The sequence below is a fragment of the Mauremys reevesii genome, linkage group 25, assembly GCF_016161935.1.
Source record: "Mauremys reevesii isolate NIE-2019 linkage group 25, ASM1616193v1, whole genome shotgun sequence".
NCBI lineage: Eukaryota > Metazoa > Chordata > Testudines > Geoemydidae > Mauremys > Mauremys reevesii.
The window spans coordinates 18,121,001-18,138,914 of NC_052647.1; the positions used below are offsets into that span (position 1 = coordinate 18,121,001).

Sequence of the window (17,914 nt, forward strand, 5' to 3'; positions counted from 1 at the left end):
TTGGATCTTTTGATGCACTGGCAATTCTGAAAAAATAAAAAAAAATAAAAAAAATTTGGGGTTGAACTGAAAACAAAATGTTGGGTAAGATAAAAGTTGAAAAAATCATTTTGGATGGAACAAAATGTTTCATTTCTAATTTGAGCCTTTTTGAAATGTTTCAATTGTAAAAAAAAATAAAATAAAGGAAAGGACATTTTGAAATGGAAAGACTGTTTTTTTGGAATTTTTTTTTTTTAGTTTTCGACTGAATTTTTTTTGGCAGAATTGCCACGTATTCATGAAATGTTTCGATGCCACCAAATCTGCATTTTTTTCACCCCCAAGGAATTTTGGTTGATAAATAGCACCCCGCTCTCCTCCTAAGTCACTTTGAAAATCTCCTCACACCTTCTAAGGGTCATCTTAATTATCACTTCAAAAAGTTTTTTTTCCTCCTGGTGATGATAGCTCATCTCAATTGATTAGACTTTTCCTGTTGTTATGCATACTTCCACCTTTTCATGTTCTCTGTATGTATAAATATCTCCTGTCTGTGTGTTCCATTCTATGTGTTCTTTTTGAAAATCTTGTGCACAGTGAGTAAAATAGGAAATTGCTTCTATCTAGTTGCACATTTATGTTTTGTTTTTAAACAGAGAGTCGACGAAGAGGCGGTGGTGGATCAAGGTGGGACCAGTAATGTCGTTAATATTCATTATGAGAAAGAAGAGCTGGAAGGTAAGGTCGAAGGCTGCAGCTGATAACTATATTTTTCAGTTTTTCTAGTACATCATTAACGTCTAGCTAGATGGAACCTGGAGTAAATGTACTTCTTGGCTAATAAAGTTCCAGATCAGATAAATGATTGGCCATAACTCAACTTCCATCCGTCTCTTTGCGATTGGATTGCCCACCCATTAGCGCCGTGAGTTACTTTTCCTTACACACCTGAGGCCTGGTGTTCCATGGTGCAGTCGCTTACACCAGTGCAAAGCGAGGTGTAAACTGTCACCAATCGGGCTTGGCAGCATCTTACACCCACTGCCGTAAATGGCAGCACGAGGACAGAACAACAGAGAATCAGGCCCTTTGGATACAGTTGACCTTTGCATTGCTCATTCAGCAGCGTTACGTTTTTGTATGAGTCGGAAGACAAAATGCACAAAGATGCCTGGGCTGTAAAAGAGTCTCATGCCCATCAGTCGGGCAGTGCAAAGGGGTTTTAGTGAACATGAGACTCCTGCCCATTAACTGGCCTCGTGCTAAAGAGAAGCAGTGGGACTTGAGAGCAGATCTGGGCAATATGTGTGTCGTCCGTGATTTGTCATTTGACAAAATGAGCCCTGTTTCTGCTGGCCAGTTATCCATGAATAAAATGTGTTCCTCCTCACAAGCTGTTCAGCCGTGGCGTGCAAACCCTGCCAGGGAGCCTTCTACTGAGAAGCTCCCAAAGGAAAGCAACAAATAGGAACCCAGTTAGTTTACCCACAAATGCTAAGCAGTTCCTATTTGCACAGAATGCCACATTGTATCGGACATTCCGTTAATTGCTGTGAGTTTTTAATTGTGATGATTATTTTGGTCGTGCGTAGGGATCAACCGAGCATGCGGGCCCGTTGTGTTAAGTCCTATACAAACTTAGAGCAATGGACGGAGGTGCAGAGACCGGCTAAGGAGAGGAGAAAAGGGTATAAGAGCATGTCTACACTTAAAACACTGCATCGGTGCCTCAGTGAAAAAGTTACTATGCAGATGGAAGAGCTTCTCCCATCAGCGTAGCTAATCCACCTCCGTGACATGGCTCTGTCTACACTGGGGGTTAGGTTGGTACAACTGTGTCATTCAGGGGCATGGATTTTTCACACCCCTGAGCAAAGTACTTATACTGATGCACATTTATAGGGTAGGCCTGGTGGGAGTGATTACGGTGATGGGTTGCAAATGGCATGTTAATACCATCAATTTTGATTTTTAAGGGGTGGAGAGTTTTTTTGGAGGGGATTACCTAATAGAGACACGAGGGAAGGGAGAGGGGATGCAGGGGGGGGAATAGGGCCGGGTGGAAGAGGGAAAGGAGAAAGAATGTGGGGGAAAAACAGCCAAGAATGTGAAGCAAGCAGCCAAAGGGAGAGAATATCCAGCTGACAAAGTGGACAAATCTCCGACGACATTGCTCCGTGTGCTGCACTGCCTCCATGCCGTGTCCTATGTTTTGAGTAAAGACCAACCCTTCTGAGGGCTCAAAACATATTTAGAAAAGAAGAGAGAGAGCACGTAGGTTCTGTTGACTCTGCCTGTGTTGTTCAGGCCAAGGAGATGCATCATACAGGCTGTGTCTTCAACACGCCTGGCCTAAAGATTTTTGCACTTGCCTTGCACTGGTGCCGGTGATGACACAAAATACAGGGCAACATATAACCCGGCCTTTTGATTCTTGCTTCATCCTCTGTCCCCGCTTTTACAGATTTCAAAGCCAGAAGAGGGACAACTATGATGACCAAATCTGACGGCCTGCATAACAGAGGCCAGAGAATCTCATTAAATTTCAGGTTCAATTCTGGCGAAATGGGCTTAAATTAGTAATGAGAGGCAGCAGACATTTTTCACATTTTAAAAAAAAATTATAAATAAAGGAACAAAAAAAACCTCCAGAGGAAACAACATTAGATATAGGAGACGGGTGGGATGACTCATCAGCATATTTTTTCAGTCCAGCAGATAGAAAAACCCAGCTTTGATAGGCCACTGGAATAATCTGAATGCTTAAGGTGTCTGGCTATGATTTGTCTAATAGTTTATCATCAGGAGATTGGCTTGATCTCCTCTTGTGCTATGCCTTATGCAAGCTTTGAAAATAATTACCTTCTGCCTCTGCTTAATGAACTGTCCGGAACATTGTCCTATTAAAGTTGTAAATTGCAAAGAGGTTTGTTTCCTTCTTAGGGGCTTTTTAAATCAAGCCGCTGCCTTGTTTTTGAAACTTTATAATAATAAAATAAACCAGATGTGTCAGAGCTAAAATAGAACAAGTCCATGACCTTTAAGGGGCCCTGCAAAAATGGCTGCTTTGCAGATATCTGACTGACAGTTGAGAGAATACAGAGCTGGCCTTACCATAAGGTGAACTGAGGCAGCCGCCTCAGGTGCCAGACTGTGTGTGGGGGGGTGCCACTAGGACCCAGAGTGTAGAAAATTGTGTCTGCTGCTGGTGCATATGTAATCTCTCTGCTCTAGATGCACAGGGATGGTGCAGGGGCGGCTCTAGACATTTCGCCGCCCCAAGCATGGCGTCATGCCGCGGGGGGTGCTCTGCTGCTCGCCGGTCCCGTGGCGCCGGTGGACCTCCCGCAGGCGTGCCTGCAGAGGGTCCTCTGGTCCCGCGGCTCCAGTGGACCCTCCGCAGGCATGCCAGTGGACCCTCTGCAGGCATGCCTGCGGGAGGTCCACCGAAGCTGCGGGACCAGAGGACCCTCCGCAGGCATGCCGCCGAAGGCACCCTGCCTGCTGCCCTCCCGGCGACCGGCAGAGTGCCCCCCGCGGCTTGCCGCCCCAAGCACGCGCATGGCATGCTGGGGCCTGGGGCCACCCCTGGGATGGTGGAGTGCTGTGCTGGAGGAAGGAGGGCACAAGAGCCATAACAGGCAGGCAGGAGAAAAGGTGAGAGGGACTAACAGAAAGCGGCAGGAGCTGCAGGGAGAGAGAGGAGGAGGAACCTCTCCAGCACCCCCAGGAGCCTGGACTGATTCACACCAGCTTCTCAGGGAGCTTCCTGTCTCCTGCTGCTTCTCTGAACCCACTTGAGGAGAACAGGCAGCCAACTGAAGTAGTCAGAGCCAGTTAGGCCCTTAAGACGCTGATGTCATCCCTCACTCAGGCCCTGCTACCAGCCTGCTTATTTGTCCCCTTCAATTGAGTGTTGAGAGCCTCTGTAGCTGGCACAGAACAGCAGTCATGAGTGAAAGAAGAAAACGCCCCTCTGGGGCAGCATTCAGAAGAAGAAAGAAAGCAAATGAAGCTTTTTTATCTAAGCAGGAAGGAGGACCCCCTACACATTAGCAACCCGAGGACCCCCATTTTGATTTACATTTTTTTGTGGAGCCTCAAGCTCCCTGCTCAATCCCAGGCCCTGCCCCTACTCCATCCCTTCTCCCAAGTCCCCACCGCTGCCCCACCTTTTCCCACCCCCGCTCAACCCTTGACCCTCCTCTTCCCCGCCTCTTTCCGCCCCCTCCTCCGAGCGGGCCCGGTCTCCCCTCCTCCCCCTCCTTCCCAGTGCCTCCTGCTCGCTGCTGAACAGCTGTTCCCGAGCATGCAGGAGGCTCTGGGAGGGGGAGGGGGAGGGGGAGGGGGAGATCAGCTGGGCCTGCAGATCACCTGGAGTACCCTCACATATGGGGGGAGGGATAGCTCAGTGGTTTGAGCACTGGCCTGCTAAACCCAGGGTTGTGAGTTCAAGCCTTGAGGGGGCCATTTAGGGAACTGGGGTAAAAATCTGGGGATTGGTCCTGCTTTGAGCAGGGGGTTGGACTAGATGACCTCCTGAGGTCCCTTCTGACCCTAATAGTCTATGATTCTATACCCCAGTTTGAGAAACACTGACCTAAGTGATTTTTTTTTTACTGACTTTGAACATTATAAGTTATGAAACACAGCTATATGAACAGCAGTGTTGCACCATGGGCACCATTCATCTTGACAGGCACTGTGGGGCTAAGAGTGACACAGACTAATATGCTTCCGCTTTGTTGCAGGGCACAGAACGCTGTACGTTGGGGTACGGATGCCTTTGGTGAGACAAAGCCACAGACATCACAGGAATCATGGCCAGAAACATAGGAAACGAGACCGGGCGAAGGGATCCATTCAAGAAGAAGAGCAGGAATCTCATGGTAAATAACACCTCAGGCTAATGTACGATGGGAACATAGCGTGCGTTTAATGATGGAAGCATAACTTATGTAAGTAACGGGAGTAAATATTTTTTAGTAGATCCATCGATTCCAATGCCAGAAGGGACCATGATGATCTAGCGTGACCTGGTTTGAGCATTAGCCTGCTAAACCCAGGGTTGTGAGTTCAATCCTTGAGGGAGCCCCTTAGGGATCTGGGGCAAAAATCAGTACTTGGTCCTGCTAGTGAAGGCAGGGGGCTGGACTTGATGACTTTTCGAGGTCCCTTCCAGTTCTAGGAGATAGGTGTATCTCCAATTATTATTATAATAACATAGGCAAGAGACCTTCTCCAAAAGAATTCTTAGAGCAGATTAGTTAGAAAAACACAGAGTCTTGATTTAAAAGTTATCAGGGATGGAGTATCCACCACAAGTGTTGGTAAATTGCCTGGCATTGCTCTTCCTGGGATAACACAGGGCACTGGACATTGAAAGTTCATTGCCCAATCTCACCCCAGTGAAAGCAACATCTGAGTTTTTTATTCGCTCTGAAATAGTTAGAGCCAAACTTGTGCTAGTTAACGTGTATGAAATTAAGAGGGGAAATTCTGGCTCCGCTGAAGTGACTGGGAGCTTTTGCCGTTCGCTTCATGAGGGCCAAGAATTTACTCCTAGTAATTCAGTTTATGATCAGCATTTATTATTTGTAGGGGAAGCACCCAGAGGCCCCCTACGAGGATCGGGGCCCCATTATGCTAGGTGTGATGCAGACACATAGCAAGCAACGATCCCTCTCATAAAGGAGCTTTCGGTTGAAATAGACAAGACAGAGGAAAGGTGGAAGAGAAACATGAAGCATACAAGCAAAGTTATCCAAGTGAAAACTGGGAACGGTCTTGTTATTTCATGATTCGTTTTTACTTTTTCGCTCTGTTCTTTTCTTTGGGGGATTTTTAATCTGCAAAATACCTTTATAAATAATAGAATCACAGAAAGGTAGGACTTGAAGGGACCTCGAGAGGCCATGAAGTCCAGGCCCTCATAATGAGGCAGGACCACATATACCCTGCCAGGTGTTTGTCTAACCTGTTCTTAAAAACCTTCTCCCCTCAGCACCTTCTGCACACTGCTGAACAGCTGATCCGTGGTGGGCAGGAGGTGCTGGGGGGGTGGGGAGGGAGAGAAGCTGATTGGCTGGGCCACTGGTGGGTGCCTATGAATTTTATATTTGGCTTCTGACATGTGGGTCGGTTTGAAACCAAGCATCTTTGGCGTGATGTTTCTATTTGATACATGTAACAATGAGCAACCTCTTCCTCTAAAATGTGGCATTTCTTTAATGGCGTAACCTGGTCACAGCAGATGCCTCTTTAACTGTTTGTTAATTAGACACCCCGTCTCAGCGAGTTCAGTTTATCCTTGGTATGGAGGAGGACGAGGAGCACGTTCCCCACGATTTGTTCACGGAGCTGGATGAAATCTGTGTGAAAGAAGGAGAAGATGCCGAATGGAAGGAAACAGCCAGGTGACACACAGCTATATACTCCTCCGGCTCAATGAAACTGAATGTTTTCCTGACCTCCCATCAGGCTATGTTTCTGGTACCATTTCCTTGAAGTGCTGCCCAATGATACCACCTGCTGGAAGAAGAGATGCTGCTGCTAGACAGGGCTTTCATAGTCTGTCACTTCCAGAGTGTGACTTGGTAAAGAGGTGGGGGAGGAAGATATGATGCAGATCCCTTGTATATAGCACAGCACCTCTGCTTTTTCAGGCACCTCCTATGTAATAACAGCATGTGGAAGAATCAAAGGCAGGCATGTTGATGTACAGACATGGGGAGGCGAGACGGTCCAGTGATCAGTGTGTTAGCCCGGGCACATGGGACACCCAGGTTCATGTCCCTGCTCTGAGACAGGCTTGCTGTGTGACCTTGGGCAAGTCACTTAGTCTCTTTCTGCCTCAGTTTCCCATCTGTAAAATGGGGACGGTAGCGATGCCCTGCATCACAGGGGCTTGAGAGGCTAAATACATTAAAGACTGAGAGGTGCTTACATACTAGGATAATGGGCACCATATGAGATAGAAAGGCATGGGTGTTGCGAGGACAAATGCTTTAAAGATTATGAGGCATTTGTGCACTATACTAAGAAGATGAGAATGGCCATACTAGATCAGACCAATGGTCCATCTAGCCCAGTATCCTTTCATCTGACAGTGGCTAATGCCTGATGCTTCAAAGAACATGAACAGAACAGGGCAACCATCGAGTGACCCATCCCCCGTCGTCCAATCCCAGCAGCTGATGTGCCTTATGTAAAATAAATATAAAATAGACCCTTCAGCACATTATTAGAGCTGGTGGAAATTTTTGCATCAGCTGCTTAAAAAACAAAATGTGCACTTGATCCTCTTCCCTTCTCCAGCTTTGAACCGTTAATTGAGTTACCGAATGTCTATGGGGTAGATTTCATACACAGCTTTGTATCTCTGCAACACCTGCTTAAGAGTCTTTTCACCGGAACTGGTCGCTGCCGGTATTTATTTGTGTTTGGTTTGCCATGCTTCCAGGTGGCTGAAGTTCGAGGAGGATGTGGAGGACGGAGGAGAACGCTGGAGCAAGCCCTATGTAGCGACACTTTCATTACACAGCCTCTTTGAGCTGAGGAGTTGCATCATGAATGGGACTGTCCTTCTGGATATGTGTGCCAACAGCATCGAGGAAATTGCAGGTACTGCTTTACTGAGCGATCCGTTGCGTCATGTCAGAGAAAAAAGCTTCGGGGAATATCCTTGTGCATTTATTGAACAAAATAAATTCCCTTTGCACCATGTTTGTTCCTGCAAAATCCTCGGTAGGGATGTCATCAAAACAGAAAATGTTAAGCAAATACATTAGAATATGCACAGAAACCGAACTTTAGATTTGGAACCATGATTTTTCCACCCTGAAATCCTGATTACATTCATCCAATCAAGGTCCAGAAACAGACCATGTGACAATCAAAAGAGCGCACCTTTCAAATATCAGATTCTCTCATGTTTTACAGATCTACAATTATTCAGAGAAATAATTTGGAGAATAACTTCAGATAACAGAAATGAGTCTAATAGGTTAACATGCTATTGTTGTTCTACAAGTGTATGTCTGGACCATTTGGGGTCAGAAAAAGAGGTAAAATCCATTGAATAAACTACTTGTTACAAATAATTCACCTTAGTTTATTCTGTTTTAAGACGTGGGAATCTGTGTGAACTATGCAAATTCTTTAAGGGGTTATTTACATAGGAAAACAGTCCAGAATAGCTATGGCAGGCTAGCTATTCTAACTCCCCATGCGGACACTTTTACTCCACACCAAGGGTGCTTGTATCTGGTTTAATTTAATCATCTTTGAAAATGGATTAAGCTAAACTGCAAAAAGGCACTCTTAGCATTTGCATACACATGAAAATTAATCCGGAATAAAGTAAGGTATAAATTTAAAGTGTAATAACTATTCCTGATTGATGCCATGAGTGGACACTTCTATTAGTTTAATCCAAATAGTTTGGATTAAGATAAGTACATTATAAATAATTCAGAATGTTGCATTCTTACTCTGGGGTAAGAGCATCCACACATGGAGAGAATCAGGAGTAGTTAATCCTCTTTAAATTCATGCCCCAATCTTATTTTGGATTGGTTTTCATATGTGGACAAATCCTAATTCCGCATTACCTTAATCCATTTCCAAAGTGAATTGAGACAATTCAGAATAAATCAGAATAGTCAGTTTGGAATAACTCCCCATGTAGATAAAACCTTACTGTGGAATAGGCGTGTCCATAAAAAATAGCTATTTCACTTCATATTCAGTCCCTACTTTATTTTGCAATATGTAGACAAGACCTAACTTTCAAAGCTAGGGTTCCTTTGGCAGAGGGCCATAATACATTTCTGCTGAGGAGATAATGGAGGGTAATTGAGAAAGCAGCTTTGTAGAAATTATTTTTGACTGGCAGGTCTCCATTCAAACTCTTTCAAGGTCTGGTGATGTCAGGTCCGTTCTTAGCACGTTCCTCCCCGAGCACTGCCAGTTACAGTCAATTATCCAAGAAATCTCAGGGAAGCCAGTTATAGACTGGTTATAATTTGGTTAAATGTGTAGAGCAATGCAATCAGGAAAGAAAACTGCATTACTGAGAATGGGGAATAATAACTGCATTAGCTAAGCAGTGAATAATCATTTTGCAGAGACTTTTTAGCAAAGAAAACTCCCTTTGGAAAGACAAAGGATATGTGTACACAGCAGCTGGGAGTGTGCTTCTCTGCACGGTTAGACAGACGTGTGCTAGCTCTGCTTGAGTTAGCTGTCTGAGTAAAAGCCCGATCCCCTGGTTATGTGCTCTGATGGCTAGTCAGAGTCACTGCACATGCCACCATGGCCATGCTGCTACTTTTAGCACGCTAGCTCGAGCAGAACCAGCGTGTGTCTGTCTAGCCATGCTGGGAAATACATTCCCAGCAGCTGCGCAAGCATGCCCAAAGACGTATTAACAATGCTACAATGTCTCCCTAAATAAGATCGCATCGGCATTGGTTGTCTCTTCCGTCTGGCGGTAGTAACGCTCTCCTATGAGGCGTGCGACCTTATTCCCAGCTCATCGTGGGTTGAGACTGGCACGGGTTTTGTCCCACTGCTCTTTGCTGGCTGTCTGGTGCTGTAGTGATTCTTGAAGTGAGTCCTGACTCCACCGAAGTTACAACCTCACCCTCTCTCTTCCTCGGTGTTTGGAAAGCGTGTAGCCCGCTGTCAGCACGACTGCAATACGAACACGAGGGGGTGGTTTGATTAGCAGCAAAGTCATTTTATTCTCTCCAGCATATCATCTTATACTCCATATAGCATCACATTACGGGCTTCCACTGCAGCAACATCAAACAAAACAACATAAATACACAGATGCACAAAACCAAAAAAACAAACAAAACAAACAAACAAACAAACAAACATAAGACATTAACTCTAAATTTAACTCTGTAAACAAATGCATGGTATATCAAATACTAATAACATCCATATTATTCTTCAGCTAATACAACAAAATTATTTATAACAAAAACATTACAAACTAATAACTTTTCTTCTGTTCCACCACCATCAAAAATTATTTCAATCAATTAAATCAATCAGGGAGGATCGTGTACATCTTGTTGCTTTCTCAGTCATTCCATCACCATTTGCAGCAGTCATCTCTAATACTGGACACTGTTGCAGTTTCTTCAGTCCCTGTTTGCAGCCTCAAAATCTGAATGAGCAGTGGGTAATATCTTGTATCTGCCAGCTGGATCAAGTCCAACTGCAGTTCTGGCTCTGAAATATTTCCCAACAGGGTGGTTTGCAGGGGGAAAGAATGATCCTGGGAATCTTCACCAAGAAACAAAGGGGAAATGTTTAATTCTCAGATCAGGCAAGGGCTTGATGGTGGTACTTAATCTGTGTGGTACCTCAGTTTTCTCCATGTGTGAAATAGGGATAGTCCTTCATAGAATATCAGGAATGGAAGGGACCTCAGGAGGTATCTAGTCCAACCCCCTGCTCAAAGCAGGACCAACACCAACTAAATCATCCCAGCCAGGGCTCTGTCAAGCCTGACCTTAAACACCTCTAAGGAAGGAGATTCCACCACCTCCCCATCATATGGGGACACTGTGGAGGTGCAATTCAGGGATTGCTGTGGCCATGAAGTCTTTCTAAGCACAGAGCTAAATAAGAATAGTTTGAGGGCATGTTTAGTTCTGTCAATGGTACTTATGCTGCTTTTTTCTGAGCACCTCCCATTCCTTAATGCATTTATCCTCAGAACTCTCCCTGGGAGGTAGAGTAAAGCTATTATCCCAATTTACAGGTGTAACTGAGGCATAGGGAGACTTGCCCAAGGTCACACAGGAAGTGTGTGGCAGAGCAGGGACACAAATTCAGTCCTAGAATAGCTCTGTAATCACTATTCCTCCCTTCCTATTGGCTTGTACATTGAGCACGTGGACAATCATCGGTGACACAATCTGCACGCTAGAGAATTGCTTTTCCCCTCCCCCAGATATGATCCTGGATCAACAAGATCCAAGCAGTGAGTTTGATGAAAGCATGAGAGAGAATATCCGGGATGCCCTCTTAAAAAAGCATCACCACCAGAACGAGAAGAAGAGGAACAACCTCCTTCCGATTGTCCGCTCTTTCACTGACGTCAGCAAGAAGCAGTCGGATCCACACTTATTGGATAAAACAGGTGAGGATTTCTGGGTCGCGCCTTCAGATAGCCTGACCCTTTGAGGTGGGATTTTCCAAAAGGCCTGAATCACCAAGGAGCACAAGTCCCAGCTGAGTTATCTATGACTTCACTGGAAAAAAAATGGTGTTGGTATTTTACATCACGATTAAAGCTGGAAAGCTGAGGGAATAACTGATTACATGGTTTGCCCGTAGTTCTGAAAAACTGAAAAAAATTCATTGTGGGTTGACTGCAAAATGAAATATTTTGCAATTTTTGCAAAGCAAAAAAGTAAAAAAAGAAACCCACCTTATTTCAGGTCAAACAAAATGCTCTGTTTCAATTTCAAGCATTTCAAAAATAATAGTAAAGGAAATTTCTCTGCCGTGTGTTGTCGCGACCCAAAAGAATCAAAATATTTTGTTTTGAAAATGTCGAAATGAAACATTTCAGCATTCTTGGATTTTTCTTGTGGTAGTTTGTTTTTCTCGAGATGAACAATTCGGCAAAACCGACACGAATCCATGAAAAGTTTCAGTGTTGCTGAATCTGCCTTTTTTTACCGAAAAAAGCTTCAGTCAAAACATTGTGCTTAGCTCTAATCACGAAGCCAGATGTCTGGTAGTTTTGACTCTGCTGTGTAGGGTGACCTGACGTCCCAATATTTAGGCATCTGTCCTGATATTTCGTGGTACCCTTTTTTTTTTTTTTGCTCCGCCAGCGACCCCTCCCCCCGCATGTGTCCCGATATTTTCTTCCTCTGATCTGGTCACCCTATTGTTGTGTCACAAGTATCAGTAAAGACTAACATTTATTTGGGCATAAGTTTTGGTGGGTAAAAAACCCACTTCTTCAGATGCAACCCACGAAAAGCTTATGCCCAAATAAATCCGTTAGTCTTTAAGGTGCCGCTGGACTCCTTGTTGTTTTTGTGGATACAGACTAACACGGCTACCCCCTGATAAGTATCAATGTAAAATCTTAGTGGAGACAATGCACTTTAGGTGAGGGGTATACAGTTAACCTCAAATAGCTACTCTGAGGTCAAAACTACCCAGTCCTTGTAAAAAAAAATACACCTTTTTCTGCAGTGAAGCTATAGCCTTTAACACATATTAGAAATGAGAGGTGATTCTGTAAAACGCATGAAGCTATCACTTATCAAGATGCCCCAAAATAAGAAGACTTCTTGTAATGGGACTCAGGGAAATTGGGAGGAAGTTTCTATACGGGGTTTCTTTTCTTTATTTCTCTTTAGTTATTTTGTTTTTTCATTATGGGACCTTGGGAGAAGGAGCTGGTGTTGGGCAGCTGAAAAGCTGTTTATATGTTTGCTCTAGTGCCCTTTTAGCTAATGGGAGCAGTGTGTGACTACTTAGCATTCATGCAAATACAGTGCTGATCAGTACATCACATAGTACTAACTGCTGTCCTGCAACAGTGTGTGTTTGCCACAAATGGTACAGAGGAAACATGCTTCCTTGGGCTTTCTGATCTTTTTTTCCTTTAGCAATGCACGCGCTGTGTCCTCAACCTGGCACTACCAGTCTAGAAGTTAAAAATGGAGTGACCCACGACACTAGTCCTATGGATTTAAGCAAGGTGAGATGCTACGTGTGGCTGTGTCAGTCAAGGTAAATACAAGAAATGTGGATAATTTGATGGGGCCAGATGTTTCGAGAGCTCAGCATGCTGAGCGAGGAGCCTGCTTGAAAAAACTGGCCATACATTTCATAATGGGGGCGAAGTAGAGATTGGTGACATTTTTTAGCCTAAACTTTTTTTGGCTAAAAAATACAGATTTGGGTTGTCTGAAACCTTTTGTGTATTTGTGTTGAATTCGCTGAAATGTTTCAATTGGGAAAAAATGGTGAAAAAAATCATATTGTTTGGTTTTAACATTTTCTGACTGATTCATTTTGATTGGAAGCAACTTTTCCTTTTGAATTTTACCTCAGTTCCATTAAAAAAAAATACCCTCCCCCCAAAAATGAAACACAAAGTTTCTTTCAGGTTGAACAAAATATTTCATGTGACCCGAAACAATTATTTGCCCCAGATTTTTTTTCTAGTTTGGCCAGCAAACCAAAAAATCGATTATTTGCACAGGCCTAGTGCTGAGTGCTTTGACAGACGTCCTTATTTAGGTGCCTAAATGGGAGCTGAGCTTTTTTGAAAGTCAGATCCTAATTGTGGGTGCTGAGAACTTAAAAATCTGTTCATGAGTTCTTACTACCTGTTTTGGCCCTTGGGTTGGGCCATATTGCCTCAACCATTTGTCCACTGAGATCAACCATTGACGTGTGATGCTTATTCCACATGGGAGGTTATACTGAAATAACTATATAGATTTAAATTCACTGGTTGTTAGAGCCGGGCGAAGTTTTTTTGAAAAATAGTAAATTTGCCCCCAAAATACATTTTTCCAGGTGGTGACGCTCTTCACAAATTTGGGTTGAATTTGGCAAATAGTTTCAACAAAAACAAAAAAAAAATTTGTTTTTAAAAAGTCAAAATACCCCAAAATGTCCCAAAACAAAAGTACCCCAAAGACATTTCATTGTGGGTTGAACAAAACATTTTTGGTTGACCCAAAATGAAATGAAACAATTAGTTTCAGATCAACCAAGACGTTTTCTTTGACCAAAACGAATTTTTTTCTTCCATTTTTTTTCTACATTTCATTAAAAAATATAAAAAACGTTCAGTTTTTGATTGAAACTGAACTGAATTTTGTTTCATATTTTTTAGTTTGCCTCCCCTCCTCATCCTGAACATAATATCAAATATTAGCTCATCTCTTCTCCTTAGATTATACAGAAAAAACTTTCCCATGTAATCAAGTCCTAAGACACCTTTATGACAGTACAACTGCATCCATGCTACGGTTGTATCGATTTAAGGATTTCAGTAGAAAATCACCCCTCCAACCAGAATAATTAAACCGCTATAACACCTATGTAGAGAGCAGGCCTTGAAGGTGCAGTTGTGGATCTGGAGGCGTGACTCCTAATTGTCTGCAAATTATTTCTTCATAACTAGGCGGAGCTTCATTTCATGAAGAAAATTCCTACCGGAGCAGAAGCATCCAACGTTCTAGTGGGAGAGCTGGATTTCCTCCTTCGTCCCGTGGTGGCGTTTGTGCGTCTGACACCAGCCGTCCTTCTCTCAGGCATGACGGAAGTCCCGATCCCAACAAGGTAAGGGCGTTAAAAAACACTTAATCTTTTTTTTTTTAAAATTAAAAAATGTTTTAAAAATTAAATTAAATTATGTGTATATATATTCAAATCAGATTAAAAACATTCTATGGAAAGTCCCAGTAAACTCAGGCCAGCTTTTCTCTTATGCCTTTTATCAGCTCAGTGCACAGGTACGGGTCCCGAATGAACTCCACCCAGTGGGTGAAGTGACGTTTTTACAGAAGCAATACACTTAAAGGGAGAGCTTTTCAGAGGCATTAATGAGCCTAACTCCCATTGCAAGTCCATGAGCATTGTGTGCTAACTCCCGTTGAAGCTGATTTACTGTGCGGATCCCTTTGGAAACTTCAGGCGGTTTCTTTTTGCTCTTTACTACCATTTAATAAAGGCATTTTTTTCTCTGTTTTCTGTGGCCAGGTTCTTATTTATCTTGTTGGGACCAGAAGGGAAGGCACATCAGTACCATGAGATTGGCAGGTCAATGGCCACCCTCATGACAGATGAGGTACGGTACGGCACAAGTGACAATTTCAGCTCTTCTCCTTTGCATTTCTTTGTTTTCTGCCCTCTTCTAAATCATTCTCTCTTCCAGACCAGGATTTAAGGGCATGTACTGTCTGTTTCCAGACTGATAAGATGAGGAATGAGATCAGGATGGGTGTGTAACACTAGGGAAGTTTGTTCTCTTCCCCACAGCAGCCAAAATCCACATTTGCAAAATAGCTCAGCTCCCATTTAGGCATCAAAATAAGCATCCGGCTTTTCAACAACTCTGCATAATGGCCCTGATTGTGGGTGACAAATAGGCTGCCTGAAAATTTTCCATTGAAACTGTTTTTTGACGGAAGGTTGAGTTTAATTTCAGCGAAACAAAATGTTTTGCAAAAAGTGTGTTCTATGGAAAATTCTGAGATTTCGTTGAAAAACGGAATGCCTGAAAGTTGAAATATTTTAGTTAAAAGCTGAAATTTAACAGCCAAATTCTGAAATATATTGACTTTGAAAGGCCACCCCAATGCCTCATGGGACTTGTAGTTCAAGCACCTCAGGCTCCCATTCTCCTCTAGGTGCTGGGTTCCCCAGGCAGACTACATCTCCCATGATGCACCATGGACAGTGACTGTCCAAGGGGGAGGCCATGGTGCATCATGGGAGATGTAGTCTGACCAGAGAACCTGGCTTTTACAGGATGATGGGAGCATGAGGTAACCACACTATAATTCCCATGAGGCAAATCAGTGGCATTTCAGAATCAAAATTTTTTATTTTTTTATTTTTCACTGAGCTCTTGAAATTTTCTCTGGGAATAAACCTCATTCTCTGACCAGCTCTAGTCAACTAGCACTTGACAATCTGGCCCATTGTTATTATCTTTTTGTTATTACTCAAGCAAGGCAGTGCAATCTAGTGGATAAAGCACTCGACTGGGATTCAAGAGAACTGTTTTTAGTTCCCTGTTCGGTCTCTGATCTGCTGTGCAACATGGAATCATAGGGTTAGAAGGGACTGCAAGGGTCATCTAGTCTAACCCGCCAAAGGGCAGGCCACGCCATCTTTCTGTGCCTGGGTTTCCCCTTCCTAAGCTAAACATGCCTAAACCTTACTCTCTTATTTGCAGATTTTCCATGACGTTGCTTATAAAGCCAAAGACCGTGGTGACCTTGTAGCTGGTATTGATGAGTTCCTGGATCAGGTGACGGTATTGCCTCCTGGAGAATGGGATCCATCGATTAGAATTGAACCACCGAAAAATGTACCTTCCCAGGTAGGTAACATTTTTCACTTCCAGAATGAGAGAGCGACTAGAATGGCTGATGGGGATGTATGAGCAGGAACTGTACACGAGAGCCCTGTGGAGCAGTGTGTCATACTGGACAGAGCACAGGATGGGACTTGAGACCTGGGTTTTATTCATGGCTCGGCAACTGTCACCCACGCTTGGGGCAAGTCACTTCCCCTCTCTCTGCCTCAGTTTTCCCATCTCTAAAATGGGTATCATAGCTAAGGCTACGTATTTTTAGTAAAAGTCATGGACGAGAAACAAAAAATCATGGCCTGTGACCTGTCCATGACTTATACCATAAATATCCTTCATTGAATCTTGGGGGGGGGGGTTGCTGCCAGGAAGGAGCACACAGCACCAGCTGCACGGGGGAGCCCCGGGGGGCCCACTGCCAGGGGTAGCCAGCGGCTTCTCTGGCCACCACTGTGAGGGGAGCCCCCCGGGGGACCAGCAGCTGCTCTGGCTGCCACCAGAGGGATAAAGTCCCAGGACCAGCCGCTGCTCCGGCCGCCCTGGGACCACTGCCGGGAGCCGTCAATCTGTGGCTGCTTTGGCCGCCCCTGGGACCGCTGCTCAGGCGGTTGCTCGGGTGGTCCCCGGGGCCAGATGCTTGAGCAGCCCTGGGGTCAGCCACACTGGCTGCGGCAGAAGTCACGGGGGTTGTGGAAGTCAAGCCCTAATCAGAGCACTTCACTAGCTCACACAGGGGTTGTGAGGATAAATACATTAAAGACTGTGAGACATGTGGATACTACAGTAATGTTGGCCATATAAGTACTTATATAGCAGAGATGGCCAGGCTGGATTTCAAAGAGAGGGGCTGGTGGAACACTGTTCTGTGTGAGAGACCCTCAGCTCTGGATCCAGCTGTGTCCGTCCAGTCCAAAATAAACTGGGTGTGTTCATCTTATGTGCCTGGTGAAAAGTGTATCTGTTAGAACAACCTTCAAAGGCAGGTAGGGGTTGATCTGTGCAGCGGGAGTTTGGGGCTGTTTAATTTTACTAAGCACGGAAGAGTGTCTTGCAATCAGATACCTGGGATCTAGAGGCGAACACCACGAAGATCTCGCTCTTGTGTTTCTGTTTTAACAGGACAAGAGGAAGATGCCAGGTGTCCCTAATGGCACTGCTTGCCATACTGAGCCAGAACAGCACAGTGGACCCGAACTTGAACGAACGGGAAGGTTAGTGCGACCAGATTTAACATTCATCTGCCTCTCCTTAAAGTTCACCCTAGAGCTTTGCGAGTAATGGATTTTTTTTTGTTTTTGGTTGGCTGTCACCTGTCTTTTTGTTGTGTTTGTACAGCACCTTGCGTGACAGGGGCTCTGACATGCTAAGATAACACAAATAAATAATAATAATTTTATTATTTACACTTACCTCCTGTGTAAAGCACTTTGAGATCTGATGGAAAGCATTGGAGCGAGGCATCATTTCATTATGAATAGTGTCAGAGCAAGGTGTAGGGTGACTTGCAACACAGAGAATTTACAAGACACCATTGCTTCTTTCTTGTTTAAAAAAGAAAATCTGCCATTGTTGTCTCCGACGGGGGAAAAATATCATTTTCTTTTCTTTTTGGCAGGCTCTTTGGTGGTTTGATCATGGATGTGAAACGAAAAGCTCCTTGGTTCTGGAGTGACTTCAGGGACGCTCTGAGCTTGCAGTGTTTGGCGTCTTTCCTCTTCCTATACTGTGCCTGCATGTCCCCCGTGATTACCTTTGGGGGGCTGCTTGGAGAAGCAACCGATGGACAAATAGTAAGAGTATTTTTTTTCTAATGCATAAGGTATGATT

The 17,914-nt window shown here is 44.2% G+C and overlaps 1 protein-coding gene across 6 annotated transcripts in view; it reads left to right on the forward strand.

Moving 5' to 3' along the window:
- The window catches only part of SLC4A8 (solute carrier family 4 member 8), a 64,040-nt gene that overhangs the window by 25,848 nt on the left and 20,278 nt on the right, over positions 1 to 17,914 (forward strand). For all 6 annotated transcript variants that reach the window (XM_039514620.1, XM_039514617.1, XM_039514618.1 and 3 more), the window contains 11 exons: positions 639 to 720; positions 4,734 to 4,871; positions 6,263 to 6,398; positions 7,445 to 7,605; positions 10,958 to 11,146; positions 12,639 to 12,730; positions 14,171 to 14,328; positions 14,749 to 14,836; positions 15,950 to 16,096; positions 17,207 to 17,298; positions 17,703 to 17,877. In XM_039514620.1, coding sequence (XP_039370554.1) covers positions 639 to 720; positions 4,734 to 4,871; positions 6,263 to 6,398; positions 7,445 to 7,605; positions 10,958 to 11,146; positions 12,639 to 12,730; positions 14,171 to 14,328; positions 14,749 to 14,836; positions 15,950 to 16,096; positions 17,207 to 17,298; positions 17,703 to 17,877 — 1,458 coding nt within the window. The remainder of the gene's footprint in view (positions 1 to 638; positions 721 to 4,733; positions 4,872 to 6,262; positions 6,399 to 7,444; positions 7,606 to 10,957; positions 11,147 to 12,638; positions 12,731 to 14,170; positions 14,329 to 14,748; positions 14,837 to 15,949; positions 16,097 to 17,206; positions 17,299 to 17,702; positions 17,878 to 17,914) is intronic.